Here is a 20,980-nt window from a genome sequence, read left to right on the forward strand (position 1 = left end):
ATTATAGTAGTAGTTTTATTTTATTGATTTCAAAATATATGTATGAAGTGTCAGTTTGAATTTTGCTGTGACCGTGATGAGATTAACGAAGAAGTTTGTCGTTAATAGAGTGATTATTAGAAGAGTGTTCTTAAATCTGTCCACAGAAAAAGCGAAGCAAAAACGGGAGCCCACAAAATCTGGTGAATAATTTTGTTATTTTTGATCCTATTTTGGTCGAAGAAAAATATACATTGCACATTTAGGGATTGAGGAAAGGGAAAAATTTCAAATCATATGTTTATTACGCGAACTAAAGGCGAGTTAAGCAAACTTAGTTGAGATGTCTTAGTGTGTCCCTCAGTTGGGCATATTATTTTTACCATAATTAGGATGTAGAGTTTGAATTTTTATTTTTGATCGAGCAAACATTTGATGCATGCGCCCATTCAATTTATTCTGGTTTTCGCCATAAAATCGTATACTTTTCTTTTCATTAAACAGGATATAAATTTAGACTTTCTGAACAGGTGTAGTGAAACAAACTTCACTATGGTCAATGAAAATTTGTATAATTTCCGTTAAATCTATACGGAAAGCAACCGCTTCAACGTATTCAAATTAAAAAGAATGTAATTATATATTTCCGATGTTTCTACAATACGAAAATACGGAAAATCAAATTTATGGATTAGGATTTTTAGTTCCATATATCAATGTTTTTATGAAAATTTTTGAATTTTGTGAATTGCTTGATCGGCATCATTCATGCTATAGTTTTTTTGAAACCTTTTCCGTAACGAATAAACGATTTAATAAACTTCGGACGTTATGAAAAAATTTTTGGTAGTTATTGAAATCATTAGTTAGTCGCTTATCAAATTTCTGGTTCTTGTTATGTTAAGTCAAATTTGTATTAAATAAGAATCTCTTATCAAAAATAATATTCATTCCAAAACCACAAACTCTTATCTATAGCTCTTTCAAATTTATCTCAAGCCGTGTTATGATAGGTGATTTGTCTTTGTATTTGTATACAAGAGTCAAAAAATAATTTCACGGTCGCTAAGTATTGATAAATAGATCTTTTCATTTATTCAAAATACTATTCTCAGAATATATAATATATTGCTAAGAACAATAATGAAATCTGATTATCATGGTTTACATTTGTTTAATATAACTGAATGTTTATATATATATAACTCAATAAGCAAATACCATCACTTTTCTTCAAGTGTTTGTAGGAGAAAAAAATATGATACGGTTGTTTTCAGAACCTACAACAGAAATATTATTTAACTTCAAATTTATTTGTTGGAAATATGGATGATTAGAAATAACAACAATTTACCATGACAAAAATATTAACAGTGACAATTGAGAAATTACAGGCAGTTACAATCATAGGTTTTTGCCCAAGCATTATAATAACTGAAGTCATAATATTTTTATTGCCATACCAATTCATATTATACACAGCTTCTCTATAATCTTCACTCTGTTGTGAGAAATAACTCTCATGATATAGTTGTGAATTTTGGATGAATTTTTATTGTTTTTCACATTACCTCTACAGTTAAACATGTTCCACTCCATGCATATATGAATGTTTGTAATACTTTGGACAAAACGTACGTAAATATAATCATCAATCTTATAATCGGTAAATTTTTCATCTACGGAAGAAAGTTTTTACACTAAAATTATTCCAATATTTCTTTAATAAATTCAATACCTGCAAAAATTGAAAAATAAAAACGCACATAATAACTGCGTTAGTACACATAATCCACAAAATAATAGGTCCATAAATTTTTTCAATTATTTTACGACACTTGATTAACGTCTGATATTGATATATCGTCTTACGTAAAACAACGTCTTTTTCTTTGTCATTATTGAATTCATTTGTATTTGTAATACAGTACGACATTTCCCTTAGTTGCCCAATTATTTGGAAAATATAAAACAAAAATAGTGAGTCGACACTTGATGTTATACAAAATAAAGACATTGTCGCCAGTGATTCAAAAAGATACGTCACTTTATATGGCCATCCGTTCAACGATGTTTGCCATGGATATTTACTTGGGTAGATTAACGGATATTTATTACTTTTTCCATATTTATGATATTGCATCGTAATATCTATCAACGGTGTGATGATCATTGCTGATAACGTTATAAAAACGCAGGAAAAAAATAACCATGTTATCAATTTTAACGTCGTAAATTTTTTAAAAATAATTTTTTTCATTCGAACGTCTTGAGCTAGTTTACTAAAATGCGGGTCTAGGGTACGATGAAGTTCCAATGCTTCTTTACGATTTATTAGTAAACATGTTATCTTAAAAAATACCAACAACGTTAAATTTTTCTTTCATTTTCGTTAACTTGTTTTTCTTTTTACCTTAAGAGTTGTTGATAAATAAGTTGTCATTACACCAAAACTTTTGGTTAAAAGCGTTATGTTATTAACGTGCAAGCGTACAAAATTAAATATGGCGAGAAACATCCCAAAATTTAAAGGTAATTGGATGTAAGATAATAAACGATAAAACAATGAAGGGTTTTCATTAGGCCATAGACCTAAAGCTAACAATGGTCCCTTGATAATTTCACGGAAGATGAAGTAACTGGACATTTTTATTTTAAACATTTTTTGAATTGTATTATTTAAATGGAAAATATAAAACACGGCCAAGTATAGAATAGGCGATAAGTTTAACTATTACGAAGGCATAAAATTTCAAAGAATTGTAAAATATAGCGAATGTGTCGTGAAAGAATACTCTTGAAAAAAAAAAAAAAAAAAAGAAATGTACGTCGATATATAGAAGCCAAGTGCACCTTGCCCGAGCGTTTAAGATAATTTTCTTCTACGTTACATCAAAAAGTTTCATAAAAAATTATCTTTTGTCAAGACATAAATTATAGGTGACTCCATACAATGTATATAAACTAGTAAAAGTTTAGTACTTACTTCAAATGCATTGTATTATTATTGTAATAGTTTTTCTATTGATCGGAAATTTTCAAATCGAACTAACACATCAGTCCTCATCCAACCGTATGCCTAGACGATTCATTTATAAATTCTAGTTCCATTGTCTATACTTACACTTTCAAGTTTTTATGTATATTCTTTTGATGATCTGTTATGACAATTGTCTAAGTAATTATCGTTTGTATACTATTATTAATATAAAAGATTTTAAAATGTATTTTTTTTTATTATTATAACTTCATGTAAGAAAATAATTAAACAAAACATCAGTTAATTGTTGTTGGAGAATTTTTATTCTTTAATGATGATGTCACTTTGAACCTTTTTTTGACATCTCAAATTTTGAATGAAGGAAATAGTCGAATATAATATGAAGTGATTCAAAAATCAAGAGACAATCAGTGTTGCGAACTATGTAAATTATCTCGACTTTTCAAATACGTGTGAACTTTTCCTTCAAATACATGCTTTCTAAAAATCAATTAGTGAAAATCACGTGACAATCACTATTTGACAGTGAATAGTCACTTATTGCCCGTGAAAAGTATACCACTATTTGAATTAGTGACATACTTTTCACTAGTAAACAGTATATAGTTACTCTTTTCACTACTTCAAATTTAAGAAAGTGGGCTTAAATGGTTATCATTGTGAACCAAAATATGTGTTTGTAGTTAGTATGATTCAAACTCATGTATTTTAAAAAAAATACTGCACTTAGAATATGTTAAAAGAACACACTGGGATTTACAATCTTACTCTGAAATTTGAAATAGTGAAAATAGTGACTATTCGCTGGTTACTAGTGAAAAGTATATCGCTAATTCAAATAGTGATATACTTTTCACTGGCAATAAGTGACTATTCATTGCTACATATTGATTGTCACGTGATTATCACCAACTCGTTTTTGGAGGAGTATTGACTATTTTTATGATGGCAGTATCATTGATGTATTGTTAATCGTTAATATAATACTCGCTGAAAATAAAATGATATTACCATTTTGAAATAGGGGAATGATCATCATATTGTATGTGATAATTATTATCATGCTTTCATGGCAGCCATTCTTTTCTCGTATAGTAGTAGGATTTATTATTGCCGATAGTAATAGTTACCATCTAGATAGTAATATTTCTTATATCTAAAAAATTTGTAAATTTTGCAATCTCAGATAGTAGCGATTATCATCTCCGGAAAGAAAAGTTGATATAAAAGAATAAGAATCTTTCAAACATAGAGGTGGAAATAGTTACTTTGGTAAGATGGGAGGTATTACCAGTTTTTTTTTTTAGCGTGTGGGAATAGTAATAAAAATCACGTCAATTAATTGCTTACATTCGAGAGATTGGAAAATATATTAAGAGATTGTTTTCGAGCTCAAGAAGTTAAATAATACGAATTGGTGCTACACTGAAAAAAGAAGTTTGAATGAAAACAATCGAATCTAAAATCAAAGGTTAGGAAAAAAACGTAAAACTTTTTTTGTCGGTAGCAAGAACGTTTCAATTAAAAACAATATTGACTGATATTTTGGGTAGCTATTTGTTTGTCATAATTAATAATATCGATTGCTTATTTTTTTTTTTTTTTTCAAAACATATTCTGTATAAAATTTGTGGTTCTTGTTCTATCGTGTCAAATTCTCAATAAAAAAAAAATCTCATACCGACAATAGTTAGTCTATGTGAGCTGGAAACTGTCATCGATAGCTTTTTCAAATCTATCTCAGGTTGTCCTGATATTAGTAATTTGTGTGTTGCACTAGAGTAACAAAAAACTTCATGATCGCTCAATATCAATAAATACATTTTTTTATTCACCAAAAATATCATTTTTAGAATTTATAATATAATACCAAAAAATATAATACAATTTGATTATCGCAGTTGAAGTATAATTAAATAAATGTCTATATGATTTAATGAACAAATGTTATCACTTCTCTTCAAGTGTTTGAAGAAGAAAAAAATATGATACAGTAGTTTTAAGAACCTGCAACGTAAGTAATAATAAAATTTTGATAAATATGTTGTACGTATAGACAGTTAAAAAATGACAACGATTTACCATGATAAAAATATCAACAGTAACCGCTGAGAAGTTGCAAGCAGTCACAATCATAGGTTTTTGCGCAAGCATTATTATAACAGAAGTCATAATACGTTTATTTCCGTACCAATTCATATTATACACAGCTTTTCTATAATCTTCACTCTGTTGTAATAAATAACTCTCAAGATAAATTTTTGAATTTTATCATTTTTGACATTACCTCCACAGTTAAACATGTTCCACTCCAGGCATATATGAATGTTTGTAGTACTTTGGACAAAATGTACGTAAATATAATCATCAATCTAATAATCGGCAAATTTTTCATCTACGAAAAAAATTTTTTATACTAAAATTATTCGAATATTTTACAATCAATTCAATACCTGCATAAATTGGAAAATAAAAACGCACATAATAACTGCGTTAGTGCACATGATCCACAAAATAATAGGTCCATAAATTTTTTCAATTATTTCACGGCACTTGATTAACGTCTGATATTGATATATCGTTTTACGTAAAACAACGTCTTTTTCTTTGTCATTATTGAATTCATTTGTATTTGTAATACAGTACGACATTTCCCTTAGTTGCCCAATTATTTGGAAAATATAAAACAAAAATAGTGAGTCGACACTTGATGTTATACAAAATAAAGACGTTGTTGCCAGTGATTCAAAAAGATACGTGACTTTATATGGCCATCCGTTCAACGATGTTTGCCATGGATATTTACTTGGGTAGATTAACGGATATTTATTACTTTTTCCATATTTATGATATTGCATCGCAATATCTATCAACGGTGTAATGATCATTGCTGATAACGTTATAAAAACGCAGGAGAAAAATAACCACGTTATCAATTTTAACGTCGTAAATTTTTTAAAAATAATTTTTTTCATTCGAACGTCTTGAGCTAGTTTACTAAAATGCGGGTCCAGGGTACGATGAAGTTCCAATGCTTCTTTACGATTTATTAATAAACATGTTATCTTAAAAAATACCAAAAACGTTAAATTTTTCTTTCGCTTTCGTTAACTTGATTTCCTTTTACCTTAAGAGTTGTTGATAAATAAGTTGTCATCACACCAAAACTTTTGGTTAAAAGCGTTATGTTATTGACGTGCAAGCGTACAAAATTAAAGATGGCGAGAAACATTCCAAAATTTAGAGGTAATTGGATGTAAGATAATAAACGATAAAACAATGAAGGGTTTTCATTAGGCCATAGACCTAAAGCTAACAATGGTCCCTTGATAATTTCACGGAAGATGAAGTAACTGGTGATTTTTATGTTAAACATTTTTTAGTTGCAGTATTTTAAAACGAAATAAAAAAAAATCAGAGCATAGAATGGGTTGTAAGTTAAACTATTACGAAGGCATAAAATGTAAGGAAGGATAAATTGTAGCGAATGTTGCACGAAAGAACACATTTGAGAAAAAAAAATATAAAACGACGCGTAGTGTAAAGAAGACGAGCGCATCTTGCGATGCATTTTAAATCGATTTCATAGTGGGCTCAGGAAAAAGAATTATTCTTCATTACGGTAATACTTTTTATATTGATCGGAAAATTTATTATGTGTGACGGAGCGTCAGTCTCAATCTGTCTGTTAACGTGAAAGGGTTGACGGGGAAGTTTATAGTTGATAGAGTTATTGCTAAAGTTATATAGCTAGATGTATATAGTCAAGAAACAATTCATTCTTATGAATGAAACTTTTTAATCGCACATAATTATATTTATGCAAGAATTTTTTAATACCATGAGTAACTTTTATAACATTGCTTAGATTATAGATTTTTGTTATAATCTTGCAACTTTTAGAAAGTGGGTTAGATTATATTGTCACTTTTTTTTTGTTCCAGTGTAAAGTTTCATTTTTTTTCTTTAAACTTTGTACCAGAAAACTTTTTTTTTTTACTTAGGAACACTACTAGTTTAAATTATTTTGATTACTATGTACACGATATGTACAATTTTTTGTCAATTGTATAAGAATATTGGAAGACAAAGAATATAACAAATCAACAATAGTCTAAATTAGTTATCAATATCATACTGTGTTGACATCAGTGGTGTGTATTAACATGTATGAGTGTGAGTATTTTATGGGACATGCAATTTTTCTTAACTTCTTATTATCATATTTTGAATTTTTTATGAAAAAAAACGGAAAATAAAAACAATAATGACAATTCAATAAATCGTTTTAATTTCTCATACTTTTCTTGTCTTAGAAATTTATTGCAATTAATTTTTGGTTTTAAAAGTAGTTAAGAATTATACTAAAATTTTAAACTCAGAATTGATTGTAACCAAAATGAATCATTAAATATTGCATTGACTTTATTAATTTGATAAAAATCTACATATGTAATGTATCTTGGTAACAATTATCATTATTCGTCAATGGTTTGTAACAGAAAAAAATATGATATCGTCGTATTGAGAACCTGTAAAAAAAAAAGACAGTAAAATAATTTAAATTGCATCTTATCGACTTATATCTAATTTATGTAAAAATTAGATTGACGTCGATTTCCATTTATTTTTTTTTCATTCGGTTTTAAAATTCCTTTCAGAAAATGAGATCGTAATTTACAATAGGTTTTTTTTTCGATCGAAATTGTTTTTTATTATAATGATAAAAAAAAAAATTACCTTGACAAAAATATCAACAGTGACTAAGGCGAAATTACAAGCGGTCAAAGTTAATGGTTTTTGAGAAAGTGTAATGATTACTGAGTCCATAAAATGTTTATCTCCGTACCAATTGGCAGCATAAACAGCATCTCTATAGTCTTCACTCTGTTGACAAATAATTCTGTTGTACACGGTAAAAATTTTTTGGACTCGTTGTAAAAATTTTAGTGTGAAAATTACATGGAAAAAAATAAACTATATAAATTAAGAATGACAATAAGTAATATAATGATAAAGTGATCAGTAAATACCATCATTCTAAATAGTAATTTTTTCGTTTATGATTCAAACGTGAATAATTACAGGATAAGTATGAAAATTTATTGTCTATGTAAGAAAAAGGTAATTGTTTAAAATCGCGGCTCCACCTATTTTTAGGTAGAGCCAAGAAAAATTACTATTTGAACTTTAAAAATCGTAACTGATACTTGGAAAATAGACGACACGTATTATAAAATTTACTATTTGAATGTTAAAATTCCCCATATTGACAACCGGGTTCCGGGTTATAATTTCAAATAGTAATTTTTAAAGTTTTTTTTTTCCGTGTAAATCAAATATCGTGGTAAATTTAGGCGGTGTAAATTAAAAATTTTGATACCATCAAGCGTGTAAATGTTGTATGTATGATAATTTCCCGTTAATGAAAATAATCATAAAAATATCTAAATGTTCAAAATACCATTTAATATCTAAATAAAATTAATATAGCTATTGGTTAAGTAGTTAAAAATGTTCATTAATCATTTGTTGCTTATTAATCAAAATTATAACGAGTAACACGAAATGGTGTAAAAAAAGTAGATTACACCGTGTTAAAATTACACGGATGGATAATTTACACCGAGGATTCTTTATCCCGTTATTTCACACTACACCCGTGTAAAATTATCAGGGGCCATTTTTACACCAAAATTTTGTACAGTGTATAAAATTTAAACTATTAGATTTTTTAAAATCACCTCCTCTGTTAAACATGATCCACTCCATGCATACATAAATGTTTGCACCATCTTTAATCCAACATATGCACCAATTAATAACCCTCGTATAATAGATATACTTTTCATCTAAAATGATTCATTTACTTTTTAATTATATTTATCACCTAAATACTAGTGACTTTGTTTATTTTTTAATTTAATACCTGTGATATTTGAAACAATAGTGTACAAAGTACAATAGCATTAGTTCCCATAATCCAAAGAATCACTGGTCCATAAATTGTCTCAAGTATTTCACGGCATCTCATTAATTTTTCATACTGATTAACACATTTGCCTATCACAGCATGTCCGTCACTTTCGTTTTCAATATGAGTAATGCTGTAAGACATTTCTCGTAGTTGCCCAGCCATTTGAAAAATATACAGCGTAAATAGAGAATCTACACTCGTTGTAACAAAGAATAAAGCTGACGTTGCAAGCGTTTCAAAAATAAAGTGAAGTTTATACACAAATCCATTAGATATTATTTTCCATGGATACGTACTCGGGTATACCAATGGATATTTTGTTATTTTTGTTTTATTAAAGTAACAATTAATTATAAAAACTAATGGAGCAATAATATAAGCTGTTAGACAAGTAAAAACACAAAAGGTTAATGCCCATGATAAAAATCTATATATTTTAACTTTTTTCAAAATAAGTTCAGTTAGTTTTGAGTCATTTAATAATCTATTGAAGTGTGGGTCGAGATTCGTATGTAGTTCCATTAAATCTTTTTGATTTATTACTAAGCATGCAACCTAAACATATATAAAATATATGAATTTAGTAGATTGAAGTATTAATTTAAAAAAAAAATACCTTCAAAATAACAGTAATAAAACTTGTCATAATACTTAAACCGCGAGTAACTAGAGCAATATTTGGAAAATGTTCAAGAACAAAACCAAATATTGCTAATGCCATTCCTAAATTTAAACCCATTTGAATGTATGGAACAAGTCGATAAAAAAAACTTGAATTTTCGTAAGGCCATAGTCCGATAATGGTCATTAATTTTTTAGTAACTTCACGATACATAATATAATCAGATACTTTGTTCTCCGACATATTTACAGTGTACAAATCCCTCGTATATCCATAAGCAGGTAAATCGTATGATAATGAGCAAATTGCATCTGGGTAATTTTCTACTACGCAATTCCCAATGCTACTTTGTAGAGAAAAAAAATTATTTTATCGTCGTAAATGTCTCGTATGCATAAGTATATTCTCTTACATTGTATATACCAATTTAATAGAAAAAGAAGCTTGTATAGAAAACTACATTTTATTATTGTAATAATTTATTTATTGATCCATAAATTTATAATGCGTTTGTTGCGTCAGTCACAATCCGTCCGTCAACTTGTGCGAATCATCCTTACATTTTCTTATTATCAATAGTATTCTTTTTTTATTCCATCAAATTCTAAGTATACTTTTGGAATTTGCTAGTTGGTTTGATTATATTATTATTTATATTAATGTGCAGTGTGTAGAAATTTATATTTTTTAAATTTGTGTCTAGAGTGCAGTTTTTCTTTGGAATTGTATCAATTTTGATCTTTTTGCAATTCAATATCTGCTCGTTATTTATGTAACTAAATATTGTAAAGTAATTTACAAAATTGAAAATTTTTTTCTACGTTTGGAAGTGAGATGATTTTTGTTCATTAAAATTTTTTTTCCGTTAATTGTTGAACTAGTTCTTTGGTATTGTAAATATATATATTTTGTTCCTAACTAGTGATTTTTAGTGAAAAAAAGATTAAATAAATCTTTTTTTTGACACATATATGACAGATTATAGAATATTACTTAAAAATAAATCACGTTATACTTTTTGTATGCTGTCCAAGTATAGTCAAATATTTATATAATTTAGTGCCGCGACTGGTTACCCTCGGACAAAATAACCTCGACAAAATAACCTAGAACAAAATAACCTTGTAACAAAATTACCTGAAAAAATTCACATAAATCTTTAACCATAAAATTCGTACTTGAAGGTTATTGTTGTTCAGGTTGGTAGCACGATTTGTAGTTCGCGGATAAAATATTCCCGACAAATTATCCGATAGACAAAATATCCCCGGACTAAATATTCGAGAGACGAAAATTCGCGATAAAATATTCTGTTGAAAAATATTATTCAGAAAAATACATTTTTTTCAGGTTATTTTGTCGAGGTTATTTTGTCCGGGCGCAATTTGTTACGGAACCTATAATTTTCGCTTTTTCTCATAAATTCATTACCAAAATTGAAAAAAAAAAATATATGTAACCTAGTTTTCTTAATTCTTACCATTCTCTCAATGAAAGCTTTTAAATTTTATACCACTTGCAAGCTGATCATAAAGTAGTTTCCATAGTGTAAAAAAATATGTAAAATATATTTTAAATTTTGTTGCATTTAAAAATCAATAGTTATTTTTTAAACCTTTTCAGTCTTAAAACTAGTTAAAAAAATTTAATTATATAAATATTCAATACTGAGAAGTTCAATATGGTAATTAAGTAAAAATCTGCATCATAAAACAATACTCCAATTATCATCACTCATCAAGTGTTTGTAATAGGAAAAAATATGACACCGTTGTATTGAGAACCTGCGAAAGTAGACGTAATTTTATGTAAATTTTCTTATGTTTTATTTTTCCAAAATTACCATAACGAAAATGTCAACAGAAACAACTGAAAAATTGCAAGCGGTCAAAGTCAGTGGCTTCTGCGAAAGTGTGATAATTACAGAGTCCATAAGACGTTTATTCCCATACCAATTGGCAGCATAAACAGCGTGTTTATAATTTTCACTCTGACAAAAAATATTTTGGTTTAAACTATTAATTTTTTTCGTTCTTTAAAAATTACCTCTTCAGTTAAACTCGATCCACTCCAAGCGTACATAAATGTCTGAATCATTTTCAATGCAATGTATGTTGTGAATAATAATCCTCGTATGATAGATATACTTTTCATCTAAAATTAATTATCCGTCTTTCAATTTCAAGTCGTATTTTATTAATAGAATATTTATTCTATTGTTTCCAATAAATTCCATACCTGTGATATCTGAAATAATAGAGTACAAAGCACAATAGCGTTGGTTCCCATGATCCAAAGAATCACTGGTCCATAAATTGTCTCGAGTATTTCACGGCATCTCATTAATTTTTCATACTGAATGACACATTTGCGAACTACACTGTCTTTATTTTCATTTTCGTCTTCATCAATATGAGTGATGCGATAAGAAATTTCACGTAATTGTCCGATCATTTGAAAAATATAAAGGGTAAACAGAGAATCGATACTTGTTGTTACGAAAAATAATGCTAATGAAGCAAGAAATTCAAAAGCGAAATGAATTTGATAAATAAATCCACTTGATGTTACTTTCCACGGGTAGCCGCTCGGGTAAATCAGTGGATATTTTGTTATTTTTATATGATGATAATGACGTTTTATTATAAAAATTAGTGGGGTAGCAACATAAAATAACACAGAAAAAAGAACGCAAAAAACTAAAGCCAATGATAAAAGTCTAAAGATTTTGACTTTTTTCAAAATAAGCTTCAATAGTTTTGAATTTTTTAGTAATTCATTAAAGTATGGATCAAGATTATTGTGTAACTCCACTAAATCTTTCTGGTTTATCAACATACAAATTACCTTTAACAATATTAATAATTAGTTAAATTTAGATACGTCTGTGTTCTGAGATTTTTTACCTTTATAATAACCGTTAAAAAACTTGTCATAATACTTAAGCCACGCGTAACTAGGGCAATATTTGTAAAATGTTGACGAACAAAACCAAGTATCACTAATGCCATTCCTAAATTTATACTTATTTGGATATATGGTATGAGCCGGTAAAAAATATTTGAATTTTTGTAAGGCCATAGGCCGCTTATTGTCATTAAATTTTTAGTTATTTCACGATATGTAGTGTAATCAGATACTTTATTCGCAGACATATTTATAATATACAAAGCCCTCATATATCCATAAGCAGGTAAATTGTATGATAATGAGCAAATTGCAACTGAGTAATTTTCTACTACGTAATTTTTGATGCTACATGTTAGAAAAAAAAAAATTGTTTCCTAGAAGCGAATGTCTCGCATTCATATGTATATTCTTTTACATCGTATAAATCAATTTAATAGAAGAAGAAGATTGTATAGAAAATTACTCCTCATTATTGTAATAATTTATTTATTGATCCATAAATTTATAATGCGTTTGTTGCGTCAGTCTCAATCCGTTCGTCAACTTGTGCGTATCATCTTAACAGTTACTTATTGAGAAAATATTTACAAGATAGGATTAAATGTAACTGGTTCGTTTAAAGTTACTATTCTACTTATATTATCATACAGTGTGCGAAATATATATTTTTGATGAGTGATTTTAGAATGTTCGGCTCCTTTTTTGGATGTTATTTATAGTGACGTTTTTAAAAATAAATAATCAACTACTTACCCATGTAAAGAAAAATTTCGTTCATAATGAATTTAGATCTGGATTTCATGACGAAACTCAGATCGTGACACAAATATGACTTTTATCATGAATTTACTCCAACTTTTCGTCTAGTAAATTAGTATCAATTATAAAATTAATTTATTACGTCTTTGAATTGGACTTGGGATGACTTCGATAGAAACTTGACTGAATTTTTACTGAATTAAACCTTTTGTCGAATTTATCGATTCAGAAATTACCAATAAACTTCTTCTATCAAGTACTTGAGTTACGTAAATCAGTTTCGATTCTAAAATTAATTTAGTGAATGAACTTCGGATCACTTGGATTTAAATTTTACTGAGTCATAATTTTGACGTGATTAAAGTTCTTGATACAAATTCATGATGAAAGTCATATTTGTGTCACGATCTGAGTTTCGAGATGAAATTTATATCTAAATTCATTATGAACAATAATTTTTTTACACGGGTTATATATTAACATTTTAAAAAGTATGTGACAAAGTTCCTAATTTTATTTTTTGCATTGTAAAATATTTTTGTTTTATAAAAACTTTTCAAAACTAATTATTTATTATTGTAATCATATATATTTTATTCAAAATCAGTGGTATTTGAACAACTATTGGAAAATGAACATTATTGTGATTTTTTGGGATATTTGACTTTCGTCTGAAATAGTTATTAATCAGTGATATCAATTTTTTTAATTTATTTATTTGCAAACTTTTATTCAGACGATGATAAAAGTCTAAATTTAAAGACCTTTCGAATTCAGTTTATAATTTGAATTTCATAAATTGGTGACTTTTTTTGAATTCAAAATTAGGATATTTTTTTTTTTAGTACATAAGGCAGTGATTCATTATTTGGTTCTGGTACTCTCTAAACATGAATAAGTGAAATAATTGAATATTCACTAATTCTGAGTGCCAACCGAACCACTTTTTGAAATTAGTGGTTCGGTTTGCACTTGGAATTAGTGAATATTCACTTATTCATGTTTAGAGAGTATTGCATTTTATAAGAAAAAGGGTTTTAGTTTTTTTTCTATAAATTTCATTGAAAATTTTTACTAATGTAAGTTATAAAAACTGCAATAAATGAATCATGGATTAAATTTACCTTTGATTTAAAAAATTTTTTTTGATTTTTCCATCAATGAATTTTTTTCAATTTAGAATAGAGTTAAATTGCGATTTCTCTGCAAGTTTATGATAAAAATGTACGATTTATTATGTAACTTTTATGTGAAATATATTCTTTATTATTTTACTACAATTTAACGTTGCAAACTGTTTAATTTATTCATAATATTGAGTTTATTCATGATCGTCAAGAGTTTGTAATAAAAAGAAGTATGATATTGTGGTATTGAGGATCTACAAAAAAAAATATATATATACATATAGAATATTCCATATTTTCAAATTTCTTCTTCTGTCATGCAGTGCAGTTTTGAAAACAAAATTTTTGTTTTTCAATTGACTATTACTGAAATTAGCTAATTGATTCGTTATTCTGTCAGGTCATAACTCTATTCATTTGTGTCAGGCTTGACAATGTCAGAAAAATAAATTGAGTACTTGAGAAATCTATAATAGTGATCGCATGCGCATGCGAACAGGGCATTTTAGGTTACGTTTTACTTATGGTCATGTGCTTTTTTGGACCACGTTCAATTCTATTCAACACACTCTCGACTATAGTTGAGTCTGCAAAAGAATGGGCTTTTTTCCCACTACTTAGCTATGATGAAGTCCATGACTTTGCTCTAACGCGCATGCGCAGTAATGACTTCATTGTAGAAAAATGGTGGGAAAAAAGCCCATTCTTTTGCTGACTCAACTGTGCATTTACTTAGTCACTTCGAAAAAGCAACAAACAAAAAATTGAATAAATAATTAAAAATTTACCATAACAAAAATTTTAACAGAAACAACCGAAAAGTTGCATGCGGTTAAAATTAACGGTCGTTGCGATAGCATTATAACAATAGAACTCATGAAACGTTTATTTCCGTACCAATTGGCAGCATAAACCGAATCTCTACAATCTTCACTCTATTAATAAATCATCAAATTCTTTATATGACTTTACAAAATTAATGCACTGTTCGAAAATTACCTCCTCAATTAAACATGATCCACTCCATGCATACATGAATGTCTGTATCATCTTCAATACGAAGTATGTAGTGAATAATATCCCTTGTATAACAGTTATACTTTTCATCTATAATTGCACAACTTCTTAAAATATCTCATCTCAAAATTCCCTCTCAATCAATAACACATACCTGTGATATTTGAAATAATAGTGTACAAAGTACAATGGCATTAGTCGTCATGATCCAAAGAATAATTGGCCCATAAATTTTTTCAAGTATTTCACGACATTTTAGTATTTTTTCATATTGAGTAACACATTTACATACTGCACTTTTTCCATCATCTTTGTCATTAATATTCGTAATGCAATAAGAAATTTCACGTAACTGTCCGATCATTTGAAAAATATAAAACGTAAATAATGAATCGACACTTGTTGTGACAAAAAATAAAGTCAAAGACGCAAGTATTTCAAAAGTATAATGAATTTGGTAAACAAGCCCTGTAGAAGTTATTTTCCATGGATAACTTGTGGGATATATGAGAGGATATTTGGTCAAATTAATTTTGTGATGGTGGCAGTAGAATATTGCGATTAGTGGAGCAACAATATAAAATACTGAGCATAACGAAAGTAATACTGCATAAACTAGCGAAATATATCGGAACGTATTTACTTTTTTTAAAATAAATTTTGATAATTTTGAATCCTTCAACATTTCGTTGAAATATGGATCAAGGGTTTTGTGAAGATTCGTTAGATCTTCTCGCCTTATCATAAAACAAATCACCTTGAAAATTTTATATGTAAAAAATGATGAAATTTTCTATCTTTATATTAATTTGTAAAAATTAAATTTTACCTTGAAAGCAGCTGACAAAAAACTTGTCGTAATACTTAAACCTCTAGCGACAAGAGAAAGATTTGAAAAATTTTCAAAAACATAATTCAATACTGCCAGTGACAAACCGATACTTATTGCCAATTGTTTGTACGGCAAAAGACGATAAAAGAAACCCGAATCTTCATAACGCCATAGACCGCCAATAGTCAATAAACCTTTAGTGAGTTTATGAAATGCTATGTAATCGTCTTTATCGCTCTTAGACATACTGTTAAGACAAAGAAAAAACTTAGAAGAATAGATAAAGTGTACAACAACAAACAAAGTAGCAAGTGTATTATTTTGTTGCACGCAACATAGAGACAGTTCTTCGAAAAAAGTAATTTCTAATCTAGAAATTATTTGCAATTTGTCATAGACCAATTTCAAAAAGTTTGCTTACGCCAAAGACAATCTGTTATTATTGTAATAGTTTTTTTATTGATCGGAAAATTTATACTATGTAACAAAGCGTCATTCTTATTTCAACCGCTCATATCAATAGATCTCTTACAATGTTTTGTTTTACCGTTCTTGGAAACACAATAAAACTTCAATATCTCAAAACGTGCCGTTGATAGAAACATAGTGAGTTCGTTTCTTTATACATACATAATAATTCTTTACTTTAAATATTTTAACAAATGTGATTACGCTGTAAAAAATTAAGAGTGAATTCAGAGTGATTACGGATTTAATTTATGTCCGAATTCACTCCGATTCAGAGTTTTTACATTAAAATAAACTCCCATTAGAAGTGAATCTCACTTTGATCCGGAGCTTCAATTTAAAGTTCACTCCGGATTTAAACTGTGTTCACTCCGCGAGTTTTTTTATTGATTGATAGTGTTTTTTATTTATTCATTTAAATCAACATCACAATATCGTCAAAAATGATGATGAGATTTTGATAAAACATCAAAGCGAATGTTACCAACTGTATGAATTGTTATTTTTTTATTTATTTGTTTTTAAATTTTAAAAGTTATTAGTAACGTGTTGGCTTATATACGATACCAAAAATTATGTCTGATTTACTTTTATTAATTTTTTTTTTTTAATTATTAAAAGTAATTAATGTTAATAACTAAGACGTTAGGACCGAGATTAAGAACCCTGACTATCCACGTACTGCGTAAAAAATTTTGAAACACGTTGTATTATATTTCTAAACAAGAAAACAATTAAATTTTTCGGTTCTTCAATTACCGCATTTTTCTCAATTCATAACTTCATATGATTTACTTATTGATTATTTATCTTAAATCATTAAATACCTGCAATTTTTAAGTTACCTTCATAATATTCTTACCTTAAAACGATTATATTTGTAACAATTTCTTAATTAATATCACTAACTGTAGAGTAGCACGTAATTTTTTTCTTGAACAATACCATGCACTAATTTAAATATAAAATCTCAATCATGTGTGCGTTTAAGTTGCTATATCAAGCTTACAATCAAATTTCAAAAACCAGTGACTTCAATTATTTATCATTAATTACTTTTATTCTTGATAGTCTAGTGTTTGTAATAAAAAGAAATAAGATACTGTCGTATTGAGCACCTGGAATTTTAAATAATTGGTATGTTCTGTTTAAAAAATTTTTTATTCAACGCAGGCCTGATTTGCGCGCTTTATGACGTCTGCGTTGCGAACCCTAAACGGCTGTTTATCGACCGGTGCAAAGAAGTTGAGTAAAGTCGAAGTAGATGTCTTCGACTTCCACCGGCGTTGTGGATCGTGAGTGTTGAAATGACATTTCACCACGCGTCTCAAGATTTTTAACTGAGCTCCATCTATTAAGCATCATAAGAACTCGTTGAGCAACTTAAAGTTTTTAGTCAAAATGTAAGTTGAACGGCTAGTATACTAAATATGGCTACTTCAATTCATCATATGTAGAGTGCTGTATCACATGGTTGTTGTTGTGCCATTTTTTTTAGAGTCGATGGTTTGTTGTAATTTCGGGGGTGCACCGTGTCGCTTAACAGCCCCAGACTTCGCATCGCAAATTGTCATAAATCACGTAGATCAGGCAATTGTTGAATAAAATATAGTGCATAGTAGGTTACTCAGATAGTCTTTATCCGGCCCGTGAATGGGACCCTACGACTTGTGCTAAAAACATTGCACACACCACATAAAGACGATCTTAGTAACTTAACTATGCAATATACTATTTCATGATCCCATCATCGAAACTTTAAGTTTCAGTGTCTCTACAGCCAGTCGAAAAAAGCTAATTTCAGCCCAATGCCGCGAATAAATATTAGTAAATGCGTAAATTGTGAATGCCTTTAGTCAGCGGGCAGAAACAAGCTTGTTTCGTCCCTTGGTAACAAACAATAAATAATGTTTCTGCCAGCTGACTGGAGGCTTTCGCAATTTAAACTCTGATACTTGCCATTTGTTTAATAGTAATTTCAGACCATTAACTCTATTTACGTAAATGACAGTTCTGACTATGTGATTAACTTTTATAAAAATTAGCGTGAATAGAAAATGGCTTTATAGTTTCTGCTTAATGTTAAATTGCGAATGACAATTCACGCTTACGCTAATAGTTATTACTCCATTGATTTAAAATTAACTTGTTTCTGACTGACTGCTGATACTAAAATTTCAAGTTCCAATGCAGGTAATCATGAAAAATATAGTGTGTAACTCAGGATGAATCACGATTTCAGACTGCGGGTGATGTCAGTCCTCGCCTACGGCACGGGCAGCCAACTTCACCCTGGTCTGAAATGGTTTCGTTTCATCCCTTGTCACTCAATACACAATTGTTAGTCAAAATATTAGTGCAGTATCATGATATTTGTTTCTTTCTTTAACTTCCCGCTAAGGAAATTGATGATTTTCGAAAAATTCGGAAAGTCATTTTTTTTTGTACGATGTTATAATAACTCGCTGCATTTTGTAAAAAAAAGTATAATATACAGCACTATCTGTACTGTTGGTTGCACGAGCCGAAGGCCTGTGCGACAAACAAGTATTTTATATCTATTTTTATAGAAAAAGTGTTTTCAGTTGTAAAAGTAACTATATTACTATATTAGTTTTACTTAAAATCAGTAACCAACAATCGGTAATCAATTATTTTCTCAATAGAGGATTGATGATGTTGGAAAAAAAAATTACAGCTGACTAAGAATTCATATGCATAGTTTTTAAATACTTACCATTACAAAAATTTTAAGCGAAACAGTAGAAAAGTTACAGGCAGTTAAAGTTAGTGGTCTTTGTGCAAGCATAATGATAACCGAAGTCATGAAACGTTTGTTTCCATACCAGTGGGCGGCATAAACAGCATCTTTATAATTTTCACTCTATTCGAAAATTCTGGCTTAGTTTAAAATAAAAAAAAATCATATTTTCTTAAATTACCTCGTCAGTTAAACACGATCCGCTCCATGCATACATGAATGTTTGAATCATCTTCAATGTAATATAAGTAGTGAATAGCAATCCTCGTGTAACGGATATACTTTTCATCTATAAGTACTCATTTATTTTTCAACCAATTATCCATTTAATAAGAAATTATTTCCTACTGTTTTTAAATTAAATCATACCTGTGATATTTGGAATAATAATGTACAAAGTACGACAGCATTAGTTGTCATAATCCAAAGAATTACTGGACCATAAATTTTTTCAAGTATTTCGCGACATCTCATTAATTTTTCATACTGAGTAATGCATTTACAAATTACACTGTCTTTATTAACATTTTTTTCATCAAGTCGTGTAATACAGTATGAAATTTCTCTTAATAGTCCAACCATTTGAAAAACATAGAGTGTAAATAAAGAATCTACACTTGCGGTAACGAAAAATAGTATTAATGATGCAAGTGTTTCAAAAACATAATTCATTTTATAAATCCATCCATTTGATATTATTTTCCATGGGTAAACACTCGGATAGATTAGCGGGTAATTAATTAACTCTATTTCATGTTGATGACAATGTAATATAAATAGCAGTGGAGTAAAAATCAAAAAACACGTGGCAATAAATGCAAAAAAAGTAAGACCCCATGATAAAAATTTGAAGCTATTGATGTCTTTTAAAATTACTTCCGTTGACGGTGAATTTTTTAACAAATCATTCAAGTATGGATCGAGATTTTCGTGTAGCTCCATTAAATCTTCTTTATTTATCACCAAACATGTTACCTGTTAATTACATACGACATAAATTTACCTACATATATTTTTATTAATGCCAATACCTTTAATATTGTCGTCAAAAAACTTGTCATAACGCTCATGCCACGTGTCACAAGAGCAATATTTGAAAAATGATCGCGAACGAAACCGAGTATCGCTAAGGCCATTCCTAAATTTAAAATAATCTGTATATAAGGTAGAATTCGATAAAAGATATTTGAATTACTGTAAGGCCAAAGACCTCCGACTGTAAGTAATGTTTTAGTAAGTCCGCGATATGCTTTATAATCGGAGACTCTACTTTTAGACATCTTTCCAAGACAAAGAACTCGTATGTGCATATGGAACTAACTTGTACGATAATGAAGAAATTATCCGAGTAATTTTCTTACTTGCTAAATTTAAAAGTTCTTTGAAAAAAAATTAATATACTGATTAAATACTAATTTAAACTTCATGCTTTAATACATGAATCAATTTTTAAAACTTTTTTTTTGCTGCAAATTATTGTAATAGTTTTTTTATCGATCGGAATTTCATTATGTGGATTGAAGCCTC

The 20,980-nt window shown here is 28.6% G+C and overlaps 6 protein-coding genes across 14 annotated transcripts in view; 1 reads left to right on the forward strand and 5 right to left on the reverse strand.

Annotated features, from left to right (window-relative positions):
- The window catches only part of LOC130668749 (uncharacterized), a 141,926-nt gene that overhangs the window by 47,056 nt on the left and 73,890 nt on the right, over window positions 1-20,980 (forward strand). Inside the window, exon 1 of one of the 8 annotated variants that reach the window (XM_057471188.1) lies at window positions 6-182. The exons of 5 other annotated variants lie outside the window; for them this stretch is intronic. The gene's annotated coding sequence lies outside the window, so the exon portion shown is untranslated. Of the gene's footprint in view, window positions 1-5; window positions 183-6,998; window positions 7,157-16,728; window positions 16,831-20,980 lie in introns of those variants that run through there. 2 more of the 8 variants (XM_057471194.1, XM_057471192.1) reach the window with 2 other exon arrangements.
- Window positions 1,120-2,819, reverse strand: LOC130668754 (odorant receptor 4-like). The gene is made up of 5 exons (XM_057471205.1): window positions 2,393-2,819; window positions 1,718-2,329; window positions 1,551-1,658; window positions 1,334-1,480; window positions 1,120-1,259 (listed from the first exon to the last, which is right to left on the reverse strand). The coding sequence occupies exons 1-5, from the start codon at window positions 2,639-2,641 to the stop codon at window positions 1,203-1,205; spliced, it is 1,173 nt and encodes a 390-aa protein (XP_057327188.1). The 5' UTR covers window positions 2,642-2,819; the 3' UTR covers window positions 1,120-1,202.
- Window positions 4,876-7,043, reverse strand: LOC130668755 (odorant receptor 4-like). Its single transcript, XM_057471206.1, has 5 exons — window positions 6,108-7,043; window positions 5,434-6,045; window positions 5,268-5,375; window positions 5,063-5,209; window positions 4,876-4,987 (listed from the first exon to the last, which is right to left on the reverse strand). The coding sequence occupies exons 1-5, from the start codon at window positions 6,354-6,356 to the stop codon at window positions 4,931-4,933; spliced, it is 1,173 nt and encodes a 390-aa protein (XP_057327189.1). The 5' UTR covers window positions 6,357-7,043; the 3' UTR covers window positions 4,876-4,930.
- On the reverse strand, window positions 7,459-12,871 carry LOC130667356 (uncharacterized). Its single transcript, XM_057468870.1, has 10 exons — window positions 12,486-12,871; window positions 11,818-12,426; window positions 11,626-11,733; window positions 11,423-11,569; window positions 11,314-11,363; window positions 9,574-9,934; window positions 8,910-9,512; window positions 8,725-8,832; window positions 7,721-7,867; window positions 7,459-7,512 (listed from the first exon to the last, which is right to left on the reverse strand). Exons 1-10 carry the CDS (start codon window positions 12,756-12,758, stop codon window positions 7,459-7,461), a joined length of 2,460 nt encoding a protein of 819 aa, XP_057324853.1. The 5' UTR covers window positions 12,759-12,871.
- Window positions 14,498-17,694, reverse strand: LOC130668758 (odorant receptor 4-like). Of its 2 annotated transcripts, XM_057471212.1 has the most exons (6): window positions 17,555-17,694; window positions 16,222-16,471; window positions 15,547-16,149; window positions 15,375-15,482; window positions 15,164-15,310; window positions 14,498-14,629 (listed from the first exon to the last, which is right to left on the reverse strand). In XM_057471212.1, exons 2-6 carry the CDS (start codon window positions 16,468-16,470, stop codon window positions 14,570-14,572), a joined length of 1,167 nt encoding a protein of 388 aa, XP_057327195.1. In that variant the 5' UTR covers window position 16,471; window positions 17,555-17,694; the 3' UTR covers window positions 14,498-14,569. The 2 variants fall into 2 exon arrangements, with proteins under 2 accessions (XP_057327195.1, XP_057327194.1); XM_057471211.1 differs by lacking the exon at window positions 17,555-17,694 and having other exon boundaries at window positions 16,222-16,638.
- On the reverse strand, window positions 17,395-20,804 carry LOC130668750 (odorant receptor 13a-like). Its single transcript, XM_057471201.1, has 5 exons — window positions 20,485-20,804; window positions 19,823-20,428; window positions 19,635-19,742; window positions 19,430-19,576; window positions 17,395-17,810 (listed from the first exon to the last, which is right to left on the reverse strand). The coding sequence occupies exons 1-5, from the start codon at window positions 20,761-20,763 to the stop codon at window positions 17,751-17,753; spliced, it is 1,200 nt and encodes a 399-aa protein (XP_057327184.1). The 5' UTR covers window positions 20,764-20,804; the 3' UTR covers window positions 17,395-17,750.

This window comes from Microplitis mediator, chromosome 5 (assembly GCF_029852145.1).
Source record: "Microplitis mediator isolate UGA2020A chromosome 5, iyMicMedi2.1, whole genome shotgun sequence".
Classification (NCBI taxonomy): domain Eukaryota; kingdom Metazoa; phylum Arthropoda; class Insecta; order Hymenoptera; family Braconidae; genus Microplitis; species Microplitis mediator.